Source organism: Falco naumanni, chromosome 2 (assembly GCF_017639655.2).
Source record: "Falco naumanni isolate bFalNau1 chromosome 2, bFalNau1.pat, whole genome shotgun sequence".
Lineage (NCBI taxonomy): Eukaryota > Metazoa > Chordata > Aves > Falconiformes > Falconidae > Falco > Falco naumanni.
Genome location: NC_054055.1, coordinates 16979227 through 17006948, shown reverse-complemented (window position 1 = coordinate 17006948; position 27722 = coordinate 16979227). Strand labels below are relative to the sequence as shown.

General features: G+C 42.7%; 1 protein-coding gene across 8 annotated transcripts; it reads right to left on the bottom strand.

Moving 5' to 3' along the window:
- Positions 1–594: 594 nt before the first annotated feature.
- On the bottom strand, positions 595–23816 carry RNF6 (ring finger protein 6). 8 transcript variants are annotated; one of them, XR_005826338.1, is made up of 7 exons: positions 21351–22838; positions 20160–20369; positions 19498–19605; positions 18169–18287; positions 14617–14762; positions 2235–2407; positions 595–769 (listed from the first exon to the last, which is right to left on the bottom strand). XR_005826338.1 is itself a non-coding variant. In XM_040583757.1 (6 exons), exons 1-5 carry the CDS (start codon positions 21400–21402, stop codon positions 14649–14651), a joined length of 603 nt encoding a protein of 200 aa, XP_040439691.1. In that variant the 5' UTR covers positions 21403–22838; the 3' UTR covers positions 4959–8022; positions 14617–14648. The 8 variants fall into 8 exon arrangements, 5 of the variants coding, with proteins under 5 accessions (XP_040439691.1, XP_040439690.1, XP_040439692.1 ...); XR_005826339.1 differs by having other exon boundaries at positions 600–769; positions 2301–2407; XM_040583757.1 differs by lacking the exons at positions 595–769; positions 2235–2407 and adding an exon at positions 4959–8022.
- Positions 23817–27722: the final 3906 nt, after the last annotated feature.

Here is a 27722-nt window from a genome sequence, read left to right as displayed (position 1 = left end):
CCTGCAATATCTGTCTCCAGTCACAAGTTGGTATAATCGTACACTGCAGCCTAACGGGAAGTCAAGGGGAGAAAGTGGACTGCAGAAGTGTCTAAGGAAACCAAGTGTGCAGGATAGTCTCAGTAACTGAGAAAGAACCTGAGTCTGGCTCAGCAGGCTCAAAAGTAGTTCCACAGGAAAGATTTTTTCCACAGGAAAGCTAAGTGGGCAGTCCAGAGGTGAACGCAAGTTGGTTATGTTTCTGAAAGCTCACGTTCATTAGTAACCAGCTGACCAGTAAGTAGCAGGTTAGCCCTGAGTTTTGAGAAAAGAAAAAGATTGTTCAGCTGTGCAGGACTCACCTTTGTCATTTTGTTATGCAGTGCCTGTCTTTGTCATAGCACTGATGTGCACTAAATTGTATATTAACGGACCGTGAGTCATGGCAGTATGATTCCCTGGGGTCTGTCATAATGGCTCCATGGTTTGAATGATGTACTGAAAAACAGGAGCTGGTATTTTTCAAATCACAATGCGCTCACTTTTCTAGTATTTATAGCAATGTACTTTCAAAGAGCTCAGTATGCATAATAATTATTTCAATGTAATAAATAAAGCAAAGACAGGAAGAATGGTCCTGTGGTTAATGTGCCAGGCTGGGAGACAGGATATCTTTATTCTGTTTCTGACTGCCAGATGCCGTCTGGGACCTTGGAGAGACTGTTATGCCCAAATTTCCAAAAGATGCATCCTTTGCTCCAATTACTAATGTTACGCACAGAGTTTAGTTCTGGAAAAAAAAAAACCAAAAAACAAAAAACACACCTTACTCAGAATTAGTATAATGGAAATAACAGTGTAATAAAATAGGTATTAGGTGAGAGCTAATTACTACAGAAAACAAAAGAAAAAAAAAAGAAATTAAAGAATGCTACTACAAAAAAAGTATCAGAAATAATAACGCAGTTCATTTTTTTGTAGACACGCTCTTCCTATCTGTCCTGTTTTTGGTGTTGTGTTTACCCTTCCATTGCCCCTCTGTGACCTAGGGCTGACACTGCTGGCCTTCCTCAAGCAACGGCTGTCAGGGCTGAAGCTGGTCATCGGTGTCTTCCTAACAAGTTCTTCGCTGAGAAAAGCAAAGAACTATTATGGGACTATTTTTACATGGTTTTTAACACACCTTTTTGCTCTTTCTTCATTTGTCTACAACTCCATGTTACATCCAATTTTACTATCTGTGATGACATTTATGTATGTTATATACTTGTTCTTTGTGTTATCTCTAAACAAGCTTTGCCCAGCTCCCAGGTCTGCACTGCTTTAGCTGACTACTGGAGAGCTCTTCATAGCTGTGAGTTCTCCAGTGCTAAGGCTGTGCCCCTTTTTGTATCATCCTATGCCTCCTCTACAGTGCCCTATGTTGCACTCTTGGGGGACTCTGCTGTTATACCAGGTCTGTATTCCTCTACGTTACATCATTGTTAGTCATAAATATCTCATTTTATGCAGTACAACTTCTCGTCACTCTCCATAAAAAATCCAAACCAGCTTTCTAACAGGGAGGGGAGGAGATAACTGGGGGAAGAGAGGACGGTATCGGTTTTAGAAAGTGGTGTAAGTTCTAGGTGGGATGGGGAGGTGTGTGGGCAAGGCAACAAGTCCATGGTGTTACCAGGACAAGAGAGGATGGTAGTCAGGACAATGCAGTTGTACCATACAAAGTTAAGCAAAAGTAAAACAGACATAGCCACCTGCTCATTAGAGATACTGCTGTTACAGCTGAAGAAAGTAAAAAGAAAGCGACAGACACGTCAGGAAAAGCTCAGACAAACCAAGCCTCAGTCCTGAAGCCTTGCAAAGTCAATACAAAGCCTGTGGCCTCCTACCAGCAGTGGGTTAATTGGGCCACAGGACTAGAGTAGTCACATGCAAGTTCTGCTTGTCTAATTCTGCTTGTCTTAAAAAACCCACAACAGACTGACTTCGTCTTAAATCAAATCTTTGTGCCATGGTGCTTTGCCCTTTGTTATGTGCCCATGATCAAAACCAGCATGATGCAAATCATATGCTGAGATACATGGCAGGTGTCTGTCGCTCATCATGACATTTTTAAAAAGGTCAAAAAGGCAATGCTTGCTGTTTCTAGATTGATAGAGGAGGCTACTTCCAGATCCAGAAAGTGTGCTTAGCACCACTCAATTTAAGCAAATGTATGAAATCATTTATGGATCTTCTTCGCAGAGATTCTGTACCTTTAGAGACTGACGTGGGACGTGACCGTCGATACATAAACACGTATTAAGGCATGCATGGCCCACCTGTAACCTCTTAAAGGATCCAACAGCCTCCCGTACTTTCTAATGCAGAAGGGGCTTCACTCAACAATATGCTCCTCTTACAGTTAACCATAGCCCACAGGTTTAACCTGGAGATGGAAAAAAAAAAAAAGATGAATTGCACATGCGATGGGCACATGGGAGAGGGGTGGCAGGGTGGAGGAAGGGTAAACCATTACCTATCAGTGCAATGGTGGAAAAAAAGGTCAAAGATTTGGAAAAGTAGGCATCTTCATTTCTCAAGTCCCACTTAAAGCTCGTTAAAGGCTATACCGTTCTTTCTTCTTATTTCCAGTGGAAATTTTCCATTCAATGGAAAATAATCAGCACCAGGCACATTAAAGTTTTCCAGATGCCTTTTGAATAATGGCACATGTAATTAAAAATATAGTGAGTAGAATAATCACATTGAAATGTTGTATTTTTTGCTCATTTTGTAGTGGGAGGTGATCTGTGATTTGCCTGAAAAATACTGAAAAACTGAAAAATAGTGAGCCCATTCTATATTAGCACTAACAAACCCAGTGAAACTAAATAACGAAAAACAATGTAATTTTTTCTAGTATACTCAAGACTAAGTGCTTATTATAATCATTGTTGGGACTTCTTCATACCTGCAAGTTAATTCGGGAAATAAACATCATACTTTACCAGAATAACTCCAAGTTTGTGTGCTTCAAACACATTCAAAATAGAGTAAGCTAATCCAGAAGGAGTAATTTTTATTCTGTGATAATGGTGTCCACAGAAGGACTTCAACAGGCTGGCAATTGATGGAAAACTGTGTGTAGAGCAACCCTTACAAATGCTTTGCACAGAAAGGACATACAGTACAGTGGACCATACACTCCCTCAGCTTATACTGAGCAAAGTTAGTAATTAACTAGTAATGAAGAAAAAAATGTATTCTTAAGGAAAGAAGAATACTACTGACAAAATGAGATGTTATGTTAGTGAAGGGATGTTTAAGATCAGATTCATTTCCAGAATGTAAATAGTTCTCAAAATGCATGAGGTGTATTTTCATTATTTTCACTCACTTGCTTGTCCCATAACTAGGTTGCTAGCTGATGTGAGTCCAGTATTCTCCAGTTTTGTAATCAATGGGATTGGTGCAAAGAGAATCCAAGGCATGCACGTAATATTGCCATACTGATTTGATGGCACTCATTTTGTACTGTTGTAAAAAAATGTGGAAAGGCAGAAGCTGGTCCCAATCAGATGTGTTCAGAAAGACTGAAAAGAAGCTTGAGAGAACTGACATAGTTATTAGGATGAAACCATGCTCTGCAGCAAGTGTGTAAATGTTCCAAAATATGTTTTGAACCAGCTTTTATGGCCAGGCCACAATTTCATTGGAAATAGAGTTCAGTATATAGAATATCTGTGACTTACACATTATCTAAAGTATATAGATCCCAGAAAAATTAAAATGTACAACATAGAATAAGCAATTATTCTATACAAATATACATGTCTGAAAATATACAATGTTTCAACCACTGAAATATGGTTTAATGTAACAGCGAGGCGTTCTGCATGTTCTAGGAAGCAGAACTTGTGGCACCCCTTGCTTGCAGTGTTTTGGCTGCCTGGGATAAAAGGCACGTTGTCTTCTGTCCTGCCAGCGAGGCAGCACGCCCGCCCCTGCGAGGGGCCTGCCACCGCCGGGAGCCATTCCCACCGGCTGGAAGCCCGCTGCTTGGGCACCGCTCTCCCAGCAGCCTACCGAGAGGCGAAACTACCATCCCCATTCCCCAGGGCAGAACAGAGAGAGGCGGCGTGGGGCCGCCGCGAAAACAAACCCCCAGCAAGGACCGCAGCTGCCCCGAGCGCGGGGAGCGCAGTGGCGAGCGCCCCGTCGCCACGGCTGGTCCGCAGCGACGGGCCCCGCGGGCGGCGCCGCTGCAGCACCTCGGAGAGCTCCCACCGGCCGGCGCCGCTGCCGGCAGGGGCGGGGGGAAGCCCGGGCGGCGGCCGGGGCGGTACCGGCGCCGGTGGCCTGCAGGGGCGGGGGGGACGGGGCGGGGAGCGATGCCGTGCGGACGCCGAGGGCTGGGCCCGGGCCCGGCGGCGGGCGCTGGGCTGGGGGCGGCCGCTGTGTCGGGCGGGGCGGGGGTTCGGGGCGCTGCGAGCCCGGGGCCCGGGGAGCCGCGTAACGTGCTGCAAGCTCTGCTAGCGAGATCCCAGGCAATTAATTCTGCGGTTGGGCTTTGCTTAGTTTTCTTTAAAGGGTAGTTCATTAATTTTATTTCGCAGTTAGCATTCATGTAAGGTGCTGCTCATCTCACTAGCGTTCTCACGCCCAGCCAAACAAAGGGCGCTGCGTACTGTCAGAGCAGCCTCTGCCTGCCGCTCCCTCCCACGGGGAGCCAGCGGAGCGGGAAGGGAAACCTTTCCTCTCAAATCCTTATTTTCTGCCCTCCCTGTCAGGAGAAGCCGGGCTGGGAGGGAGGAGCAGCGTGTCTACCTCTTGCTACCCGCGGCTCACGGAGCAAGACACCCCCACAGCCCCCCCAGTGCCGTGCCGCCGGTCATCCTTCCCCCTGCGAGGCGGGTCCGTGCCCGGGAAGCAAAGCAAAGCAAAGCAAAGCAAAGCAAAGCAAAGCACATCCCATCCCATCCCGGCTCCCGGCCGCCTGGCGCCCCCTCCTGCCGCCCACGTCTCGGCTCGGCTCCGCAGCTCCGGGCCGCGCACACCCGGGCGAGCTGTCGCTGCCAGCGCGCTCCTGTCCCCAGCGGTCCGTCCCATTCCAGCTGTCCTGCCTCCGCCGCTTCTACCACCGTCCGAGCGGGGAATGGATGGATGACCTGGCGGTATCTCCCGGGGCTTTGGGTGGCTCACAGCGCATCCCCCTCGGAGACATCCCCCAGCTCCCATCCTGGTTAGCACAGTGAGGCGGGAAAGGAGCTACAATGGTTCCTGCGAAGGACCAGAGCACAGCATGGGTGGAGGGGAATGATGTGAACTGAGCGACTAAGATCAGCTGGGAGGCCAGGATCATCATCTGAGATTCATGTACAAGGGAAAAAATAACAATAAAATGGAGTCTGGACTTGGAGATGCCTTTAAAAAAAAAAGCGGCTAAATTTTAGAAACCTTTTGCTGAAATAACCCCAGTCTTGGGTTTTTACTTCAATGCCACATTGAACAGAAAATTTCAAGAAAAACAAACCAAGTGAATTTAAATGGTCTAAATAACAAAAAGGTCTCAGTTGTCATGATGCTGGGGACAACCCCCAACTGTGGTGCCTAGATGGTGCTTAAGCCCAACAGAAGGACCTGAATCCAGACATGCAATAATTCTGACTTAATCATTATGCTATGATGTTTTTTTCCCTTAGGAATACATGCTTTTTCCTACAGAATTCAATTTACAAATGTGTATATACATGTCTATGTGTGTGTGTAGATACAGAGACATAACCTACAGTGCTAGGCAAGAACTAATACGATTCTTTACTCTCCCTGTATGCATAATCAAGTTAGCTGCTACACATACACACATTAACTACACACTAACTCTATGCTCATACGCAGACTGGCATTTTCTATTCTTTCAGTGTTGATATGTAGACTGTTAACATTGAATGACTGGAATAAACTGCATGCGAAGTGTGCTAAAGAGTCAGTAGAAGGAATAGCACCAGCAAACCAAAGCACTCTATTCATGCATCACTCATTCCGATAAGGGCAAGACCTTTGTATTAAAATAGCAACTGGGTATGCTCTCCTGAGCATGCGTGCTTGGAGGTAAAGGGATGAGCCATTACTAATGTAGCTCGAACCTGTGTGAACGGCAAAAATAGCTCACGGGCTGGGTAAGGCATGTCAAACGTTCAGCACAGCAGAAGCAACTTTGAGTAAGGAAATACATCATAGTGGAACCGGCCTAGATGAAGGCTTAATACTAAAGGTGAAACAGAAAGGTTCAAGATAAGAATTGAAGTGCTTTCTTTGGAAGCAGAAGCAATATCCCATATCTGTTCTACTTTACTGAGGACAAGAACCCCAACTGTGGGTTATAAATGCCTGAAGTTAGACCTTTATAAAGGACTGCTTAAAATAATGGGACAAAGTGATCCCACATATCCCATTATAGCTGCTCAACCTGTACAAGAAAATCAAAGCTGTGTTTGTTTTGTTGTGTATATGTTTCATTTTTGCACTTCAGGCAATTTACATTACACTAAAGATAAATTTAGTGATGGGATAAATATTTTCCTTCTGGAATCGGTATGAATGCCAAAGAGCAAGTTGCGCTGAGCTGTTATTTGGTGAACCTGTTCCAGGTCTCGTTCAGACTAGTAAAAGTCCATTGTAAGCACAGGGAAAGAAAAGTAATGGAAGAAATTTTGCTTTGGGGTACTTTGTGCCTCCAAAATGAGGGCTGACCCCATTCCCACTGTAAATGAAAGCAGGCTGAGGGAAGGCTGCAGGATGCTGGGCAGTACTCATTGGTTGTTGATGGTTTCTGCGTACAGGCTGAAGTAAGATTAGTTGCGTGGCATTTCAGGAGGGCAAATGATACATTTCACTTTAAAGACTCACCTCTGAGCGCTGCACTGGTACTGTGCCCATTTCTTTTGTTGAGTGTGCTGCTCTGACCAAAGCGGGGTACTCACAGCTCCATAGTTACAACCACAGTGTATGACTGCATAATGTAATGCAGGGCTTCCTGCCATTTGCCCCCCATCTCCCTTAAAATCCCGCAGACTGTACCGATCCATGGTCATGCATTCAAAAGAAGAGTCACGTCTCAAAGCCTCTTCAGGAACTGGTAAATCCTACAACTACTCAAATAACAACATCAGTGTCTCTTTTCAGGGGTGTATATTGAAATAGTCCTTAAATTTTGAGGGGATGAGGAAACTGGCAAGAATACTGCCATTTGTGAAATGATAATCCAGAAATCTCCTGGACTTTGTGCCCCGCTGTGTGGCTCTTCCAGCAGATATCAGTGTGATTACAGTGCCCCGTGAGGAGCAGGGCCTGTGAACATGAATCTTCTTCCAGTTGTCTGAAGAAGGTCCTATTTACTTCTTTTTCCTGATCAGGCGGTGTATAGCAGACACCTACTACAACATCAACCACATAGGTCTGCCCACTAGTCATGACCCACAGGCTCACCCCAAGACAGAGCTCATGCATTCCCGCTGCTCTCACAAACAAAGGGCATCTTCTCCCGATCACTATCCTGGGCTGTCCTTCCTAATGAGCCTGTATCCATCCATTGCAGCACTGCAGTTGTGCCAGCTATCCCACCATGTCTCTGAGATCCTGATGAGATCACAGCCTTGTAACTGCACACTGACTTCTAATTCCTCCTGCTTGTTCCCCATGCTGTGTGCACTGGTCCACAGGCACTTGAGATGCTGATTTCCCAGAGAAGGTAAGACATCTGTCCCCACCTGTAGGCCCTTCCATATTTGTGTGCACACACCTGGAATGACCACACTTCAGCTCTCTTCTATTGATTAAGAGGTTTCTCCTGTCCACATCACTCTGCACACTCTGCTTATCAAGTTTGTCCATCACTTCCTCACTTGGTTGTGGGTTGTCATGTCGCTCCCACCAGCTGGCCTGGTGGTCAGGTTGGTTTCCTCACCAGGTTGATCAGGCTCTGATCAGTCACTTGGTAGCCACTACATGACTGCACAGGCTTACTTCAGCAGGAGCTTGGGCATGGTGAAACAATATCTGCTTTTAAAAACAGAGCAGTTATCTCCCCATCAAGGCAAAAGCATGAAGTGGCAGGACATAACCTGCTATAATTTACCATGTCCTTTCATACTTCCACATTTGCATACCTCACTAATTGTCATGCCAATAACTCCAGAAAACTGTACTCACACATGCCTCCGGTTCCTTTCTTTCTGTACTTACATGTTTATTTTTCATACTAATTAACAGTCTGCCTTATATTAACAGAACTAGGCTGTGCAACTCTGCTTGGCTGTAAAAATTCTGCCATGTTTATGCCAGACCCAAGCCAAACCTTATTGTCGTATTTACATTAACATAATCTAATGACGCCTATGGCTTCACAAGATGCCTGATGCCAAAACCAGCCTGATAACCTATCCTGTATGTTATAAACTATCATATTTCATGTTCCATTTTCCATTTAACTGTTGTTTTTAGATGAAAAGGCTACATTTATAATTCGGTTGTATATCAGACAACAAACCACTTAAGTAAGTAATTGCCTCCTTGTATTTCTAAAGATCTAAAAACACAAACACAATGATCACTTGACACCAAGTTAAGCCAAGTGAGGTTGTGCAACCTATCATGGTGATGCTGCTGCACAAGTCATAACTTCTTGCATTATTCTGTATAATTAAGAATAGAGGGTCTGACAAATCTCTCAGGTCACAGCACTGCAAATATACATGGTACATGCTGCTTTTCAGAGTTCTCTGCTATTGCTTCTCTGGTTTGTGGGGCAATATAAAGCAAACATCACTGTTATGGTACAAATGCCACAGAACTTCTGAAACACAAAACCAGTTTGATGCCCTTGTAGTAGTTTTGGAGCTGTTCTGGGACACACTGTGTTCAATAACCCCTGCAAGTGAGACTGAAAATGAGGGGAAGTGATGCCCCTATTATCCAAAAATCTCTCCCCCTTTCTAGACATGTACATGATTCACATGAACTTTCCAATAGTACCACAGAAAAGTACTTGGAGGAAATAGCGTGTTCCTAAGACGAAAGGATGCAAAAATGCTTGGAAATGGTTCTAGGTATATGAAAAGATTTTATGAATATGGAAAGGAAAGAAAAGGTAATTGCAAAGAGTCTGAGAAACCAGGTGAAATTAAAACACTTCTGCCTACTTTGCAGTTATTTGGTAAAACAGGAATCCATTTCCACATCATGTATTATTAAAAAGACTATTAGAGAGGCATACAGGGCCATATAATCAGCTAGAAAGTCGCTGATAGCATCACACATGCAAGAAATGGAAAATCCTATTAACTCAGCCTGGTAGTTATATCTTTTCAAGGCCTCTGTCCAGTCCAGCTCTCTGAGTTGTTTTCCACATTAAGGCTTTCTACAGAGGCTCTGGGTTAGTGCTGCCAGTTGACCTGAATTTCATATTTCAATTGAAATATACTGTTATTTTTAAAACTTATGCTCACATTTTTCTATTAATTTCCATAGAAATAAATTAATTTTCTGAATGTCACCAATAGAAGTCATTGAACATGGCATGCACTTCTTCTGGAGACCAGGCTAGCTTGATGCCAGTGCCAATAGCTGTGCACCCTGGAGCAGGAGATGACCATTAGAAATGTCTATTGGAGACCAAAGATGGCTTAGAGGCCATTTTCTCTAGTCTGAGGATATAATGCTGTTCGTCTTTAACATTTCTTTACTTTAACTTCCTTTCATGCCATACAATTACGCTTATGTAAGCTACATCCTATTAAATACCTAACAGAAGACAGTCAGATGGAGAAATAGATGCTTATTTAAAAAAAAGCATCCTGGTTTTGGCTGGGATAGAGTTAATTTTCTTTTCAATAGCTGGTACAATGCTGTGTTTTGGATTTATTACCAGAATAATGTTGATAACACTCTGATGTTTTTAATTGTTGCTAAGTAATGTCTACAATGACTCAAGGACTTCTCAGTTGTTGAGGTTCTGCCAGCGAGAAAGCCGAAGTAGCACAAGAAATTGGGAGGGAGCACAGCCAGCGCAGCTGACCCAAACTAGCCAGGATATTCCATACCACGGGATATCGTGCTGAGTATATATACTGGGGGGAGTTGGCCAAGAGCCAGCCGATTGCTCCTCAGAAACTGGCTGGGCATTGGTTAGCAGGTGGTGAGCAACTATATTGTGCATCACTTGGGGTTTTTTTTCTTTTGTATTTTATTCCTCTCTCCCTCCATTTCCTTTTCATTGTACTTTTTGTTATTCTTTTAATTTATTTATTTAAATTATTAATTTGTTCTTATCTCGGTCCACAAGTTTTACCTTTTTTCCTCCAAATACTCCTCTCCATCCCACTGGCAGGAGGGAGGGAGTGAGCAGCTGCATAATGCCTAGTTGCTGTCTGAGGTTAAACTATGACAGTAAGATAGCTGAGAAGTAAAATTTGTAAGTACAAAGCAGATCCTTCTCTCATAAAAGTATAGAGAAAATGACCATGAACAATAAGCATCACAAAGTAACTCATGAAGAAGTAGATACTTCCTTTAAAGACAAGAATTTAGAAGCACAGAGTAAAAAGGACTCCAAGGCACATAATAGAAGACAAGGTAAGATTTGCTAGCAGCTCCGTAATTGAACCTGACCCACCTGGTGCTCTGAGAGAGACTGTATTTTCAGGGAGAAGCTGTATCAGCACTCAAAAGCCAACCTCAGGTGCCATAGGCAACCTTCATTCTCACATTACCCAGCCTCATCACACTCAACTTCACAACTGCAGTAACATTTTGCTTCCACACAGGTGTGCGAGTGCTCAGCTGCCTTCTCCCATACGCAATGCACCACTGCCATGAGTGCTGGTCTGGCTCTGTTTTAAGAGGTTCATCACCCTGACCTAAGAGCACCCTATTACCCTGACTGTAATTAACGGTAAGACTTCAAGTTTTTATATCCAGTAAATGTCATTAACTCTGTAAAAGAGTCTTTTGTAAGATCTTCCCTGTACTTTCACAGTAAGATGAATCAACAGACTGCAAAACAACTCTGGCCACTCAGAGTTTCATAGAATTGGATGCAGCTTCCCTTTGACTGTGATGATAGACACAAAAGCTTCACACTTACTCCGTGTAAGACTGCAACCTGACGCATAAACATTCTCAGTCCATGCTGAAAGGGGACTGTTGTCACTTTGGCTAGACAGACAGCTCTCCGTGCTGCCAACAAGAATCTTCCACCTTCTACATCGCTGGGGGCTGGCACCCCCACACTGCCACAGCTCCCACTGCTCCTGCTGGCAAGCGCTGCTTCATTTCGAACTGGTAGCACTCAAGCTGTCTGCTTAGCAAATTGAACAGCTACTCTCACACAGAGGTGTACCTCCCTTCCCCTGCTCTAATCACACTGACACTGGTACAGCGAGGACCTTGCACCATGGGTGAGTGGCACAGACGTCACCGCTTCAACAGTGGGAACTACAAGGACCTGCTGGGGCCTGGCTACACCTCCACGCTGCTGCCGTGATCTTGCTGCTGCATAACCTGCACTTGCTGGAGGAAAGCCACCATAAAAATATCCACCTATATCATGTTTATGCCCCTGTGCAAACATGGAGCAGCAGAGACTTGAGCTGAACAGACTATGAATCCCAAAAGCTTCTTGTGGCTTCAGGTTCTGGCTCCTCCAGATCAAAGGAGACAGTGAAAAATAATACTCCAATTGCTCCATCTGGCCATTACACAGTTCTACAGTAGTTTAAGCGTTACTCTGAAAAGGGAGGAAAATGTGCTTAATGGGAGCTGCTAGAATAAGCTGAGAATTTCACTGGGAGAAAACTTCTAACTGGGAGCTGAAAGTCAACTAAATTAGATTAAAATGTCCACAAGAAAATGCAGATTATGCTGAAATTTCAAGAGGAGGAAAGAACACAGTGGATTATCGGATCATTTGCATCTTAGTCAGAAAGAATTGTGAAGATTTACAAGGTGGGGAAGAAGAAAGAACAGAACAAACCTGTCACATTCCAGAATTTCAATGCTAGGCTTTGGTATTTCTTTTTGTGGAAAAGGACTAAACAAAACTCAGCTACACATACTGAAAGCTCCAAACTCCAATAACATGTTTAAACCTGAAACTTTTAAAATCACGTTTTGTATATTACAGGAAATGTTGATCTTCATTCTAATAAACAAGTGGGATTCAAACACTTCTGTATTCAATCAATTTTCTGGACATCTGTAACTTTAATACATTTGTTTACAAAAGCTCTTTAAAAACAAACCTATCCTGTGCCACTTTACTTACTCAAAACTTGGCTGATACCGCAAAAATGAAGCTAATAGCTGAGTGATGTCAATGTTACTCATACACACTTTAATGTCTGACCTCAGGTTATTCCAGCAATAGCACACTGCAACAAAAGCTGCATCTTGGAATCAGAGAATCATCTAGGTTGAAAAGACGTTTAAGACCATCAAGCCCAACCATTAAGCCAGCACTGCCAGGTCCACCACTAAACCATGTCCCCAAGCAGCACAACTACACATCTTTTAAACATCTCCAGAAATGGCAATTCCACAATCTCCCTGGACAGCCTGTTCCAGCACTTCACCACCCTTTCTGTGAAGGAATTTTATCTAAAATCCAATCTAAACCTCCCCTGGTGCAACTTGAGGCCATTTCCTCTCGTTTTATTGCTTGTCACCTGGGAGAAGAGACCAACATCTTTGTCTTGACAACAAGCATGATGCACAAATACACTTTGATGCCCTTCTAATTTTATAAATAAAGCCGAGTAGACAAAGTGTCTTATCATTGTGCTAATTTACGTATCAGAGATTTTCTTTTAATATGTAGTAAACATTATAAAGCTGTCCTGTGAAGGAGGATACAGGCAAAGGCTATTGCACCTTTACACAAAATACATGAAAAATAAATAAGCACATATTACTCCTCTCCTCAGTCCTTTTACAAGCAAAAGAAAGGCTAAAGTAAGTTATTAGCTCACCTAATCAAATGGAATTCAGGGATAACTAAAGGAATTTAATTATTAACACAAGCTTCATCCTCTCAGTGCTTTACTTAGATTTCAGGTTTTTACAGATATCAGCTTAAGGACAATTACCATATTTATTTTCTGGAATTCTTCATATATTTACCTTTAGTTCCCTTTGACTAAAAACTAACCAAAACAATAAAACAACCCTCACAAATTTACTGATTAAATAGCTAGAAATAAATGGTTAAACTTTTGATTTTGAAGACATTACGACTGAAGTATCTGTGCTATGTAACATACTCATAAACAGAGAAAAATAAGTAACAAGTGATAAAATCTGCAAATGGTACAGAATTATCAGGGTATTAAAAGCTAAGACAAATCACAGGAAGCATGGTGCCCAGGAAAGGGCAAAGAAAATTTGACTTGCACAATGTACAAAATAATCCAAAAGAAAAAAAGGGTACAATAGTACACCAAAAAAAAGCAGGCAATAATCCATTTTGAATTAGCAATTAACATTCAGGATTGTGATTGTGAAATATTTTTTTATAACTTGCTAAGATATCGGCTCAGTGTTGAGCAGCAATCAAAAGTAAATCTAGAATATTAGGAATTATTTGGAAGATCTCAGTGGGAGGAGAAAAGTTGTATTACCATATAATGCCTAGTGCATCCACACCTCGGATACTGCATGAGCACCAGTCCTCCCATTTCAAAAGTGCAACAAGAACAGTTACATAGGAGTAGCTTCTATACAAAAGATATTGAAGAGGACTCCTCAGTTATTTGAAGGAAAAAAAAAAAAAAAGAAAATTAGCTAAGTCAATATCAAAGTGAATGGAAAGATGTTATTTATGGTGTCACTGCTTCTTACAGTACAAGAATTAGGGATCGCAAGATACTAAAAAGCAAGCACAGAACAAGCACTTTCAAAAAAGACAAACTGTGTAGCTGCAATGGGCAGCTGCAGAGATCAAGAACACAGATGGGTTTGAGAAGTGATAGGAAATGGATCGAGAAAAAAAAAGCTCTTAAAATACAGACGTGACTGCTGGAACATGAAACCCCCAAGTCATGGACAAGGTAAAGTAGCATTTGTGTGTGTGTGTGTGTCTGTAGAACTGAAGGAATGTCACTGGAATGCAGGTAAAAGAAGCCAACACCAAACCGAACCACTGAGACTTCATTGGTCCTATCAACACGATTTGCTGGGAAAGCTGAGGAACAAACAACGTGCCCCCTCCAGTGGAGGGGAAATACTTGACAATTCACATGCAGCAGGACAGGAATATAGTATGGGAGACTTCATGTTTGCTATTCAATAGCTTATGATCTCTACACAAAGAAATCTCACTGTACTTTTGGATATTCCCCCACAGCAGTTCAGTTACAAGTACCCTGGTCATGCAGGATCTTGTCTTGAACCACGTATGAAATTGTGCTCTCATGGTTACACAGCAAAACCCCACCTCAATGAAAGAAGGCACAGGGAATCTCCCTTTACCTCTAGTCCATTAGTGTACCAGTTGCGCAAGATTCCAACCAGTTCATTAAAAAACACAGTACAAATAATAATAATAATAAATAATTCCCTATAATAAGGATTTAAGTTAAAATTGACCTTGAAAGAACCTACCAGCAAGGCAACGGTGAGCCACAGGCAGGTTTCTACAGATGTGGCACTTGGGTCAGGCAGCTTTCAAATATAAAGGAAAACCATAAGGAGACAAGGAAGTAGCAGAAGGCACCCATGTATTCAGTAGATAATGTCAACATCAGGAGCTAACAGAAGTAACAGAAAAAAATAGTGTAAAAAATTAGCTAGCTCAAATAATCACATTTGAAGCTCCTCACTCTTTAATCACATCAGCAGAGTTCTTAATCATATCCTTAAACTCACCTAAATCTCCTAAGAGAATCCCTTAGAACTAATTTTCAGAATAAAAAGAAGCACTTTGTGAATCTTTTGACAAGTTTTTCACTTGCAAAACTGAAGTAGACATCCAATAGCTTAACACAGGATTTTAATAGTTTCTCTTCAAGGTTGTCACGAGCAGATACTTTAACTGAAGGACCTGAAAGAGAAGTGCATTTGCAAGGGTCATCTGTAGGCAGATAAAGTCAGTTGGACTCCTTACTTGACTTAAAGTATTCTTTCTACTACTCAGAATACAGAAACATTTCTGCATTGCACAATTCTGCCCTTCTCCAAGGACTGAGAGGCACAGTGCTCAGAAGATAAGCTTGGTAACATTCAGCTTGCTTACAGAAACCCCAAGAGTCCTTTGCCGTGCATTTTTATGTACCGTAACAGCTAACACCCATTGCGGAAACACAAATACGCAGCTGGGGAAAACAAAGTGAAAACTGAGAGACCAAACATCAAGAATGATAAATCTTACATACCTACAGAACATGGCTCAACAGTAATTCACACAAAGCCTCAATTATTTACTTCACAACTTTATTTCTTTGTAAGTTATTGGTATAAAGTTTAATATCTAATTATACAGTAAACTGGGGACTTCAAGGGAAGCTTGTTTTGTCTTTTTAGTGTCTTTTGCCATTTGGTCCTCAGACTTAAGAGGACTAATATTTTATGTGTATCTTAAATTTCTGTACAAAAAACATTTCAAGCCTTTATTTTGTTTTTCTGAGTAGGATGCACAAATCATGCATATTGTAGACAATACAATGGTCAAGGAAGTATTTCCCTCTTTAAACTAAGGCAGTTAAAAACCCATGAGCATCAACTGAGTAACTTGGAAGAGTGAAAAGGCTTTCTCAGTACTCTACTCTTTGAGCAAATATCATGTTCAATAAGACACACCCCCTTGGAATTATCATTGATTTGATTGCTGTCTGCATTGAAAAAGACAGATTGTCAAAGACAGCATTTAATTATGTACATTTTATAATGTCACTAACCCATCCACTTTTGAATACGAACTCATCAGCATTAAGCATTGTGTAAAAACACATGCAAAAATAGCCATAAAATTTTTTAAATACAACCAAATTGGCAAGTTTTTGGAAAGGATATTTCAATGTTAAAAAAAATATAGTCTATTCAAATGAGCACTTCAAGTAACTTAAATATATTTAGCAAACATGTCCAGCAAGAAACCCTCTGTAAAATAAATTGTTCTTAGAACAAAAAGCTAATGAATGGCTATTTAGACACTAATTTTTCAACACAGTGGTGGGTCTGTGTGAAACAATTCGTAATCTAAATAAAGTGAGTCCATTACACTGTAAAAAAACCCATACATTAAGCAGGCCTGATTAACTATTGCATTTCTGTATTTACAAAAGTGCTTGGCATAACAAAATTACCTAAAAAAATATAAACTTTACCGATATCATTTGGTTCTATGTGTACTCCTAGATCTGCACTTGAAGAAAAATAGTATTTACATTGTTATTTAGACAAGTTTCCTGTTATTTTTAAAGAAATTTAACAAAACTCCCCACACAAATGGACCCCTATGTAAGTCAATTCATTTCATCTGGCTCATCATAAATAGAGCAGAAGCAAATCCTTGAGTACTGAGCAATATAATTAATTCTAGCCATTGTCTGTGGCATTAGAGCCCAATACAGGCTGCCGACAAATTGGGCAAGTGGAGTTTTCAGAAAGCCAGCGATCAATACAATGAATATGAAACTCATGCATACAAGGTAACTGCCTTAGCTTATTCCCTGTTACATACTCATTAATGCAAACACTGCATGTTTTACTTATTTCATTTTCAGTGTGAATATCCCCATAGTTTCGGGTAGAAAGATTGTCAATCTGCTCTTTGGTTAAACCTCTTAAATGATCATCATCATCATCTTCATTCAGCAAGAAGAAGTGGGCAAGTCGAAGTATGGGCAGTGTTCCATTTTCCACTAGGTTGTTTGCATCTTGAGACTGCCTGTTATCTTGGTTTTCATTATTGCGCCCGTAGCGTTGAATATCATTGCTCTGTCCATTTGTTTCCCTGTTGCCTTCCACTGCATGCCCGTTTCTAGATGAAACCGCACTTGGATCACTGCTACGGTTTGCTGAACTTGAGTTATTCTGCTCTGACTGTACATCCGGTAAGTGATGACCACCTCTTGGCACTTCTGAGTTAGATTCAGTTTCCATTAAAGAACTCAGTTCTCCAAAGCCTGTCATAATTTGTCTAAGGATTGATCGAAGAGCTGCTGATGAAGGTTCACCAAGCCCAGTTTCTGAAATCCGACGAAGAGGTATCCGTATAGTGCTAACATAGGTTCGAATACCCGCACGCTCCGACCGCGATATTGTACGCCGAAATCCTCCACTGTCACTTTCAAAGGTAACTATGTTTTCTGCCATTCCTACTCTAGAACGAGTTCTACTGGCAATACTGTCCCGATCTCTGTTTTCTCCAGGACGAATTCTTCTCACCTGAAGATCTAATGTAATTGTTGGATGCCTTCTAACAGCAGCTACTGGCCTACTAGATTCCTCCTCTTCCAAAGTTATACCCAAGGATGGGGCTACACTGGAAAGTAGAGGAGTCTGAGTATTACCTCTTGCTTGTTCTTCGGCAGACTGTGGAGAAGGTTGAGCTGTTTGTCTTCTATTTCTACTGCTTTGCTGTGTGTTTCTGTCCTGCCTCTGCCCATGTTCCTCAGAACGAACAGTATCACTTTGCCTTTGCAGTGGAGAGCGGCTTCGACTACTTAAAGTAGACCTCAGCCGCAGAATTTCTAGTCTTTGGTTTGCACTCATCCGAACATTAGTTCTAGCTCTACCTCTCGTGACTCCCGTAGAAGTACCTCTTTCTGGCATTCCTCTTTGTTCACTGCTAGCTGCAGAATTATTATGTGTAGCATTTGTTTGCGAAAGGCCTCTCAACTCCCTCGTTCTACTCCTGAGCCTCCATGAGACTGGATGAGAGGTTGCTTCAGGCAATTGTGCCACAGAAGTTCTCAGAGACCTGGTCCTTGCAGTGCTTGAGGCCTCACTGTTGGCAGCTCTTGCAGTCCTGCTCCTTGTTCGTGGGGTTGCTGGACTGACAGCTCTTGAACGTCTTCTTTCTAAATACATTCTGCTACTACTATCTATACCCACATACTCGTCACCAGTAGTTTCAAAACTGTTATGCTCATGATTTATATTGATTTCAAGACTAAATCGAAACTCCCCACTGTTTGGATTTGTTCGACTCACAGCTCTCCAGGTTTGGTTCCCACTCTGTCCACTGCGAGTGGCATTTCCTGTGCGACGGAACGTGTTCAGCCATTCAAGCAAGGAGTCACCATTTGAGTTTTCTCCAAGGACATCAGAATCTGAGAGAAACAAAGAATTGCAAACATTCAAACAACTGCATGCTCAGCATACTACGATGCACTCCAAATCCTCTATGCTTGCTGGGCCCTGACTTCAGAAATGACAGAGTAGCAGGATAGCTACATCGCTACGGTAACATAATATTGCTGAAAATATGCTGTATGTAAAAAAGTCAGCAAAACTCATCAGCTGAGCCTAGAATTCTTGTCTCACCAGCAGATAAACAAAGAAACTGATATGTTCAGATGGCCTCTTCTGAGAAAGTGTTCAGATTTGGGCAGTCCAAAGTTAAGTTGTATTTGTCCAATATGTGTCCCTCACTTAAGCTATCAACTTGAAGGTATCCTAGTGAACTAATTTTGATAAAACAAGGAAAAGTACAATAGATTCATTTTACTTCTGAAAACATTTTAAAAAATTGTTTTCTATTAGCAGTGGGATAAATGAAGCATGGTTTTGACAGATTTGCTCCTTTTGTGCAACTAGTACTCTTCCTACTACAATATCCACAGCTCTGTACCCAAATGTCCTCCCACTACGAGCGCAAGAACAGATACAGTTGTGGTTAGTACTGTGTATAAAGCAAGCCAAAGGTCATGATCACAGTGAAGGTTTCCCTTAAAGGGATCAGATTAAGCTTTCCCTACTCCATCATCTCCCTCTACCATGAAATATGCAAGAACTTTGGTGTCTTCATTTCTGACTTGCCTATTCCTCTCCTAAATCTGACCAGAACTGGCCAAATTATTAAGCTAATATTGCTGGAGAACTGAAGACAGTCAGTGCACATAATACAAGCCTCACTCCATTAAAACAAACAGAAATAAAACAACAAAACTAACAGAACAGTGGAGACATTAACTGTTTCCTACTAACTCCTTCTCTGTTCCAGCTTCTCTAATATACAATAAAACCTTTTAAGAATTACAAGAATGAAAATTATTTTTGTGCTATTAAGTTAACTAGCAAAAGGAAACCAGGAAAAGAGAAGAAAGTAATCTGTGGTTGACAATCAGTTTTCATTAAGTATTTCAAGTTTGTTTTCATATCATTAGGAAATCTCTTACTTTTAAAACAATCCACAGAAGCACAATGAAAAAACAAGACTTGAAATGGCTGGTACCGAAATCCATCAGCATTTATCTTAAATATCTGTACAGGACAGTATTTATGCATCACATACTATATACACAAATGAAGAACGTTTACCTCCAACAGTTCTACCTTCACGTTCTCTGTTATTCAGATCACTCTGTGATGCCAGGCACTCCTTAGCCCCTTCCAAGCGCTGCTGCAACTCTTCTGCTGTTATTTCCCCTGAAATAATTTACATTTTGATAATGCTGTTAGATAAGACATTATTATTATTGGCTCAATACAGCCATGCAGAAATAACAATATTTTCTATCTTGAATTAAAATCTTCCGAAATAAGGTAAAATTAATGAAACCAAAAAGAAAATGGCACTACTGTGAGATTTTAACAGGTACACAGATAACAGAGGAAGTAGGTATTAGGGTGGAAGAAAAGATGCAGAATGTGTGTCAAGAGCACACCAACTTCCAATAACAATTCAGAGGCCTCCAAAATTGCCATACCAACAGATATACTTTAATGTCAGATATTGTTTGGATATTTCCCATACATGATGATGTTGCATTTGAAAGAGTAACATTTTTATTTCAGCTTTAGTATCTATTTAAGTTAATTTTTACTGAAGATCATTAATTTTTAATGGAAATGGAGAGGTTTTTGCTTTCTACAAAGCCATAGAAGTCAGGCTACTTGAGCCATACAACCACATGTGGTGTCTGAAAGCAGCAGTGTTACCTCACATTACATCTTTTCTACTGAAGGTATCCACATCTTACCAGGAGTGCCAAGCAGGTTTCGGTCTCTCATTAACCTGTAATCTTCTTCATTGAGCTCGTTAATGAACTGGTAATAGGCCTCCTCCCTACTGAGGCGCTCCAGCTGTCGTTGTCTCTCATCTTCACCATGACTACGCTCTTGTGAAGAAGTCTGCTCATTGCCATTTCCTGCACGGTGCCTGGAACGATCCATGATAATGCCAGGCTGTCCTGAACAAAATCAGTAGGTTAGACCTCACAGACATTCCAGTAAGAACTTACCTTATCTGCAGTAAAAAGTTCCCAGCATTTCCACGAAATAGTTTATCAACAGCTAAAGATTATTAAGGTAAACCAAGCTCCATGTTATTTGCCAAGTCGTGTAGTTTATTATGCAAGTGTTTTGCTTGTAGCTTGTTGAAAAATAGCTGTTAAGTTCCCTGTGCTTACTGAAAGGACATACCAGTCGGTACAGAAACTTTAAAATAAAAAAGCAATGCTAATTTATTTTTTTTTTTTTTTTTAGCAAAATAACGCATTCTAGAAAGTTGAAGTATTAAACCTATTTCTGTTCTCTCAAGTAAAACACAACAGCAGCGTGGAGTATTTTAAAAGCTAAAGTGCCATTGAAAACATTGTGCTGTAGTTACTGGACTGTAATTAGCCAGTATAGACTTCTGACAACCACAACTACTGCTTTAGAGAAGACTATCTTCCACTTAAAACATTTACTGATAAGCAGGTAAGACTATAAAAGTATCTCTGTCAGTACTACCCCTCACACAGCACAAAGCCTACAGATTCTTTTTTGGTGGAACTGAGTTTTTTCGACATTCTTACATCACTTGTATATTTTCCTTGCACTCTCTAATCCAAGGATTAGCTATCAGGGGGGATACCCATCTAGAGTAAACTGGTATAAAAGAGAAAGGGCTATACTTTACCCACAGTTCTCCATCACTTTCAAAATATTCAACCTGTAGGACTAAACTATCAGAAGGCATGGCTAACCTTCCATCATCAGCATTCTCAGCACACTCCTGATCGGTAATTCATCTTCACAGGAAAGGTGATGAGATAACAAACAGACCAAACTAAGTAACTGTTAGATATACATTAAATAAAGAGCAGATCTTTATCAATGCTGCCAACCATATAAAGAATCAGAAAATGTATTTTCCAACAGCAGAAGCTGGCATACATTTAATATACCTTTCTTACGTTCTCTGTGGGATCCACTCTGATGCATCCTTGGTCTCCTCATTTTTCACCCCATATGCTACTTCTCCTCCCCATAGGTAACAGAACTTCTATTCCTAATCAATCTTTCTACTCATCTGCCTCCTGTGTCAAATACTGCATTTTGATGTATTTAACAGTTCCTTCCAAACTCTTTAACTCACTTAAAAGAAATCAAAGATGAGTCTCTCCCCTTCAAGACATTTTCTATTCCCATAATATTTGCGGGGGTCTTACATTTACTGTTGCCCTCCTGGATCAGCCTCACAAGCTGTAGGCAACTGCTGACTTCCATTTCCCAAAAGGGTTATGTTCAAATCAGGCCATTTCTCATGTCACATTTCTAAACACAAGTTTCTCAGCCAGCTCTTTTTGTCTTGCTACCCTGGTTTCCTCAAAGCAAATGCTATTCCAACCCTCCACGCCCCCAACAACACAGTTAGCACTATTATTACCCTGATGACGCCCATCACTTGACTATTATCATGAAAATGCATACTGTACTGAACATTAAAGTGCCTCTGTCCTATATGACTTACAACTTGACACAGGTAAAGCAGGGAGGGGAAAGAGGTCAGATAAAGTTAATTTAGTTTCACCTAAGGTTGCTATTTAGATGAAAGTCTTAAAACAACTAGTGTGTTACTGTTTGCCTGACAATGACCATAGTAAGTTAACAGATTTTCCATTTTCCAATCACTACATTGCTTCACAGGAAGAAAAAAAAATAAATTAAAAATAACCCCCCCACACACAAATTCTTAAGATGAAAAGTCCATTACATGCAGCCCCCCTCAATCTAAATTTAAACTGTTGATCAAGAGAGGTTCTTTACTTTTCATTTCTCATCCATAGAAAATCTGGTAATCTTTTCTTCAGATTTTGTGGGTGGTAGAAAAAAATTACTGTTTTGTTGACAACTGTATGGTAGGACGATTAGTCACACTCCTTAAATGATTCACTCAGAAACAGTGAGAAGTGTGAAGCGTTCGGTTGTCCCATCTGTTTAACATAACTGCACAGATGACAACTACTAACCACATTTATCAAACACCACCCAAACTATGTACTTTGGCACTTAAAATGCTTCAGAGTAGTGAGAAAGTTGGAGGGTATTAACTGCATCAAAATTAAGTACTCGAGCACATAAAATATTTCAAAGTATTGAAAAGTTTAAGGGCATTAACTGCTACGATGTAACAAACAAGTTGAAATCCAGTTATGAGTCAGGATTACTCCTACTTTTCTTTGAAACAGGGGCCAAATGCCAACCGTTTGTCTATGTTTTCTAGAGCTCCCAACCTAAGACTAACTCCTTCAGTTCTTAATTTGTAGTTACTCTGGCCCGTTCTTGAAGATTTAAATTCATTTTTATCTAACCAACATACACCTTACGCTTTTAGGTTTTGGCCTCTTTCCATGAATTACTACCCCCAATTCAATTAGGTACACATCTTCTGAAAGACTACCACCTGATCGCAAGCAAGACGACTACGGAGTTTAGATGAGGAAGCCTCGCTGAACGACAGGGCTATTTAGCATTTCTGTCACATTGCAGCCTCCAGGCAAGATGATCTCACTTAAGTTAAAAAAAAAAAAAAATTATCAAAAACTCCCAAACCCAGAAATTCCCCCAGAGCCTAAGTAAGGAGAGGAGGGGGCAGGAAAGCCGGACAAAAGGAAAAATCAGAGGTAATTAAAAAACAGGCCGCAGGACACCCAGGAGGTGCAAGGCCAGGGCCTGGGGCCGCCCGCCTCCCCCAGGCCGGCGGCAGGGCCTGCAGATCCCAGCGCCGCGCCGGCTCCCGCCCTCCGGCCACCCCGCGGGCGGCCACGGGCCGGGGCCCACAACCCGGGACAGGCAGCGGCGGGGGACCCCGGCGGGAGCGGCAACCCGCCGACCCGGACATCCCAGACAGCGCCTGTTGCCAGACGCCTGGGGGAAGGGAGGCTGAGGGGAGTGACTGACACGGCTCCCGCCCAATTACCTGGCCAGCTGGCGGCCACCGACCAATCGCGACACAGCAGGGCAGCACACGCCCTCCCATTTCTCTCCTCCCCAGACTCCCCGGTAGGGCCCCGCCACTAACCGCCACAGGTCGGATCGACTCCCTCCAGCGCTGCGCACACCCCCGTCTCCCCCGCCCGCCGGGGAACGGCATCACCCGCTGCGACAAACCGGCGAGGCGTCCATGCTGCCGTCTGGCCCAGGGCCGGTCTGGCGAGAGCGCGGCCGGCGAGACCCCAGAGCCCGTCCCTGCCTGCCGTCCGCGGCGCCGACCACGGCGGGCCGGATCGGCCCCGCTCCGCGCTCCTCTTCCCTCCCGGCGGCAGGAGCGACGGCCGCCTACGCCAGAACGAAACCGAGCCTTGGGTGTGCGAGCGGCGCACTCCAGCCCCGGTTGCGGTCCGCCCGCACGTTCCCAGCGCGCGAGGGCGGCCCCCGCCGCAAGCCCCGCCCCCTCCCGCGCATGCGTGCCGCTGCGGCGCGGGCGGACGGGGGTTGGATGGGGGTGCGGGCTGGGCTCCGCCTCTCCAGGTCCCCGGCCCGGTCCCTGGCCCTGTTCCCGGCCCTGTGGCCGTTGCCGGACCCGGTCCGCGGATCTCAGCCCTTTCCCAGCATGCGCAGCCCTCCGGCCGCACGCTGCCCCAACAAGGAAGGCCGGAGTCGCTCGCGGCCCTGCGCCGAGACCCGCCGCCTGCGGCCCAGGTGTCCGGGGCGGCTGCGGGCGGCCGAGCGCGAACGCCGTGAGGGGAGCGGGAGGCGCCCGCGCTCCCCGGCCCCGTCTCCCCTCACCCGGGCGGGTGCTGCGCGCCGGAGCCGGCCCGCCCGGCTGATGGGTGCCGCGGGTGCTTTCTCGCCGCGAGTTCTCACTAAATTGTTGGGATTTTGTGTGTGTCTGGTTTGCGTAACTTGCCATTTTCTGCGGCGCTGCTGCATCCCTTGAAAGGCGTTAACGAACCCTCAAACCTCGCCCTGGTGGGTGTCAGCCTTAAAGGTCGGTAACACAGGATTTCACAGTACATCGCTTCTCAACTGTGATATAGTGAAAAAAATCTTAAACTCCGCTGCAGACAGAAACTGCATAGATAACAGAAACGTTAACACCTGAGAAAGAAGGAAGGGCTGGAGCTTAGCGCTTAACACTTGGAGAAGGGACAGGTAGCTCAACAGGAATGTAAATAAAGAGCCTTCTGACAAGGACATGCTAACTGCTAAAAGAAAACAAGCTAGGGTAAAATAACTGTGGTAGTAATAGATCAGCGACTTCCTACTCAAATGGCCCCCACCCCAAAGAAGGTGGATCCCCCTGCCCAGGAATCATGCTGATCCAGATTAAAACCAGCACAGTGGGCGTGTATTAGCTTGGCATGTTTAGAGTGGACGACAAGGAAGAACTAATCATTAGCTAGCAGATGTTTTAAGAGAACAGAAACTAAATAACAAAGACTGCTAATGTATGCAAAGATAAACAAGAACTGCAGGTAATTGCCCAAGGAGATGAAAAGTACTTCTTGAAGATGCACCAGAGGGAGGAGATTCTGAATGTTCAGAAACCTTACATATATGCATGACGTATAATAAATATGGGACTGCTTGTTGAAATGGTGTGCAAGTTAGGAGGAGCGATCCCCTTTGCACCCAGTGCCGCAATAAACATACCTGCTTTGTAACTCTCCTCGAGTTTGATTCCGCACGTCAACTGTCAGCACAACCCTAACATTGGTACCCTCATAATATCAATGACCATGGTTATATCTTACTGAATCAGCATAAGACTGCAGCTTCAGTTACTCATTTGGCACTTTATAATAAATTATGTAAGGACTAAGATTATAATAACTTTTTCCCCCCTTGTTCTTTCTCCTTAGGCCCACATTTTTAAATGGGACACTTTTGTTTTCCATGAGTTGCTACTTCTCCTTCCTTCCTTTCTATTTACCTTTCCTTCTGCAGGAATCTCCTTTCACCTTCTCAGTTTCCTACAATAAGCCATTAATTGCTCAGTGCTGTCACAGAAACTTGTGTTTCAAGCTGTGATTTTAGACATTTGGATTTTCAGAGCCTTAGAATTCACACAAGATGTAAAAACTTTTAGAAATTCCACGTGTTAAATGCTGGTACACTGACAGAATCCACAAACTTTTTTCTTCTGTGTTGCTTCTGCGGATTGTTTCAACACATGTCTGGAGTTGGCAGACTGTGACAGGGAGCACATTTCACATCTCACATAAACTATTTGAATCAGTAAAATTAGGGGATTTCATGAGAAGGATGCTTTAATTATGTAGAAGCACTTCACCCCTAGAATATCCAAATTGCTTATACTTCTGTAGAAGCTTGCTTGCAGATATAAATGAAGTTTGGGTATTTTTTGTGCCACTGGTCTCAATGCGAAGGCGAACCTCACTAATGCATGAGGAGTTCAGAAAGGCTCAGGGCCAGTAGCCAGAAGATACCCCTACTCCCCACTTCAAATACACACCCCAGGATTTCTTCATTCTAGCTGAGAAAAAGGGTTTACACCTGTTATGTTTAGGTTTTGTGTTAGTTTATGTTCCTTTTGTGCCAGTATGTTGTTTCCATGAGACAAATTAGATGATTGGAGCATATTCTTAGCACTGAGGCCAGACCAGGGATGACAACTTCCTGCTCGCAGTACTCAAAAAATAGAACCCATGTTGCTATTCATGTTCCTTACCACAGTATGAATAATTAGTATTGTATTAGGATTTTCTTTGCCTAGAGCAACTAAAATAGGTCCTTTCTTAAGATCAATTTTACTTTCATAATAAAAGTCAGAGTATATAAAGTAGTGCCTGGATCCCTCGAATAGTTTCTTCCCATAATTTTTTGTCCTGTTTTTGAATCTCTTCCTCTCATAGTCTGTTTCTAGTAATCATTATTCCACAATCAAACACAGTATCTTCTTTAGTATCAAGCCCACATACAAGCTGCTCACCCGGAAAAGGTTATGTTTTAGATAACAACCACCCTATTTTTGTACTGAAACCTTATACTGAATTATATTCCACTGACCGGTCCTCCAATGCAGAATTTTGTGTTCATGCCCTGTTCATACTGATGTTTCCCAGCAGTACACTATAACCAAGTATAGAATTTGTTGATGTTACACTGTTTTGTTAATACAAAATAACAAAAGCAGATCTTTCCTGGAATACTACTACTACACCGTAGCAAAGCTTTCCATAGTAGACGACTATCTTTGGAGTTACAATAAAAACAGCCTATGGAGGGCAGCAAACTTCAGGCAATTACTGAGTTTTGCACTAGAAAATCTGGAAATCTGGTTTTGTCTCTTCAACTCTTTAAATTCCTTAGAAAGTAACTTCGTTCTATTATAATTTATTACTTGATAAAAGCAAGGCAGAACTTGATAATCATTTTTTTTTAACTGGGTCTTAGCACATGCAGATGACAGCAAAGTGGTATCATTAAGCTGATGTGTTTCAGAGGAACCTGGATAGGCTGGAGGAATGGGTCATCAGGAACCTCACAAATTCAACAAGGACAAATGCTAAGTGGCAGCACAGACAATGGATTACCGGGAAGTGATTGGGAAGTGATTCTTTCCCGTTGAGTGGCTCTTGTTTGCCTGCATGTGGAATATGATGCCTAATTTGGGGGTCTCCAGTAGAACAATCCTGATATGGAAAATTGATAAACTGGAGTGAGTTCAGGGAGTTCATCATCAAGATGGTCATGGGCTGAAGTACTTGCTGTGTGAGAGGGGCTGTGGGCATCAGGGCTGCTTCAGCAGGGAAAAGGGGCAGCCTGCCAGTACTGACATGGAGGTTACTGAAAAGACAGAGACAAGATTTTTAGCAATTAGAAGGACAAAAAGTTTCACCCTGGGGACAGTCAGGTCAAGGGACGCTGTGAAATCTCCCTCCATAGAGGTTTTCAAGACCTGTGTGGAAAAAGCCACAAGCAACCTGAAGATAACAGTAGCCCTGCTTTGAGCAGGATATTAAGCTAGATGACATCCAGAGGCCCCTTCCAACCTGAGTATTTCTATGATTCTGTTTACTGAAATAATATAATAAAATAATATTCACTATCAGGGTTTATTTCTCCTCAGATCTGGCTTTTTTCAATAACAAAAAAATAACCAGGAGTTCATAGGCTGAATTCTCAAGGCCTGTCAAGACTCTTGAGAAATGATTCTCCGGCTTCTTCAGGAGCATAAAACAATAAGGCTGATAGTTACTGTAGGTGGCCCTGAGTCTGGCAAACAGATGTTTCACTGAATGCAAGCATGGCTCTCCTGTACAGCACCTGGATCCAAAGAACTGATTTTGGTTTGTTAATGATTTCCACTC

Excerpts from the sequence above, each read along its gene's own strand:
- RNF6 (XM_040583755.1), bottom strand. The coding sequence starts at position 20,352 with ATGGATCGTTCCAGGCACCGTGCAGGAAATGGCAATGAGCAGACTTCT. Across the intron at positions 19,606-20,159 it reads AAACCTGCTTGGCACTCCTG|GGGAAATAACAGCAGAAGAG; the intron begins GTAAGATGTGGA and ends AAATTATTTCAG. Across the intron at positions 18,288-19,497 it reads TGAAGGTAGAACTGTTGGAG|ATTCTGATGTCCTTGGAGAA; the intron begins GTAAACGTTCTT and ends TGTTTCTCTCAG.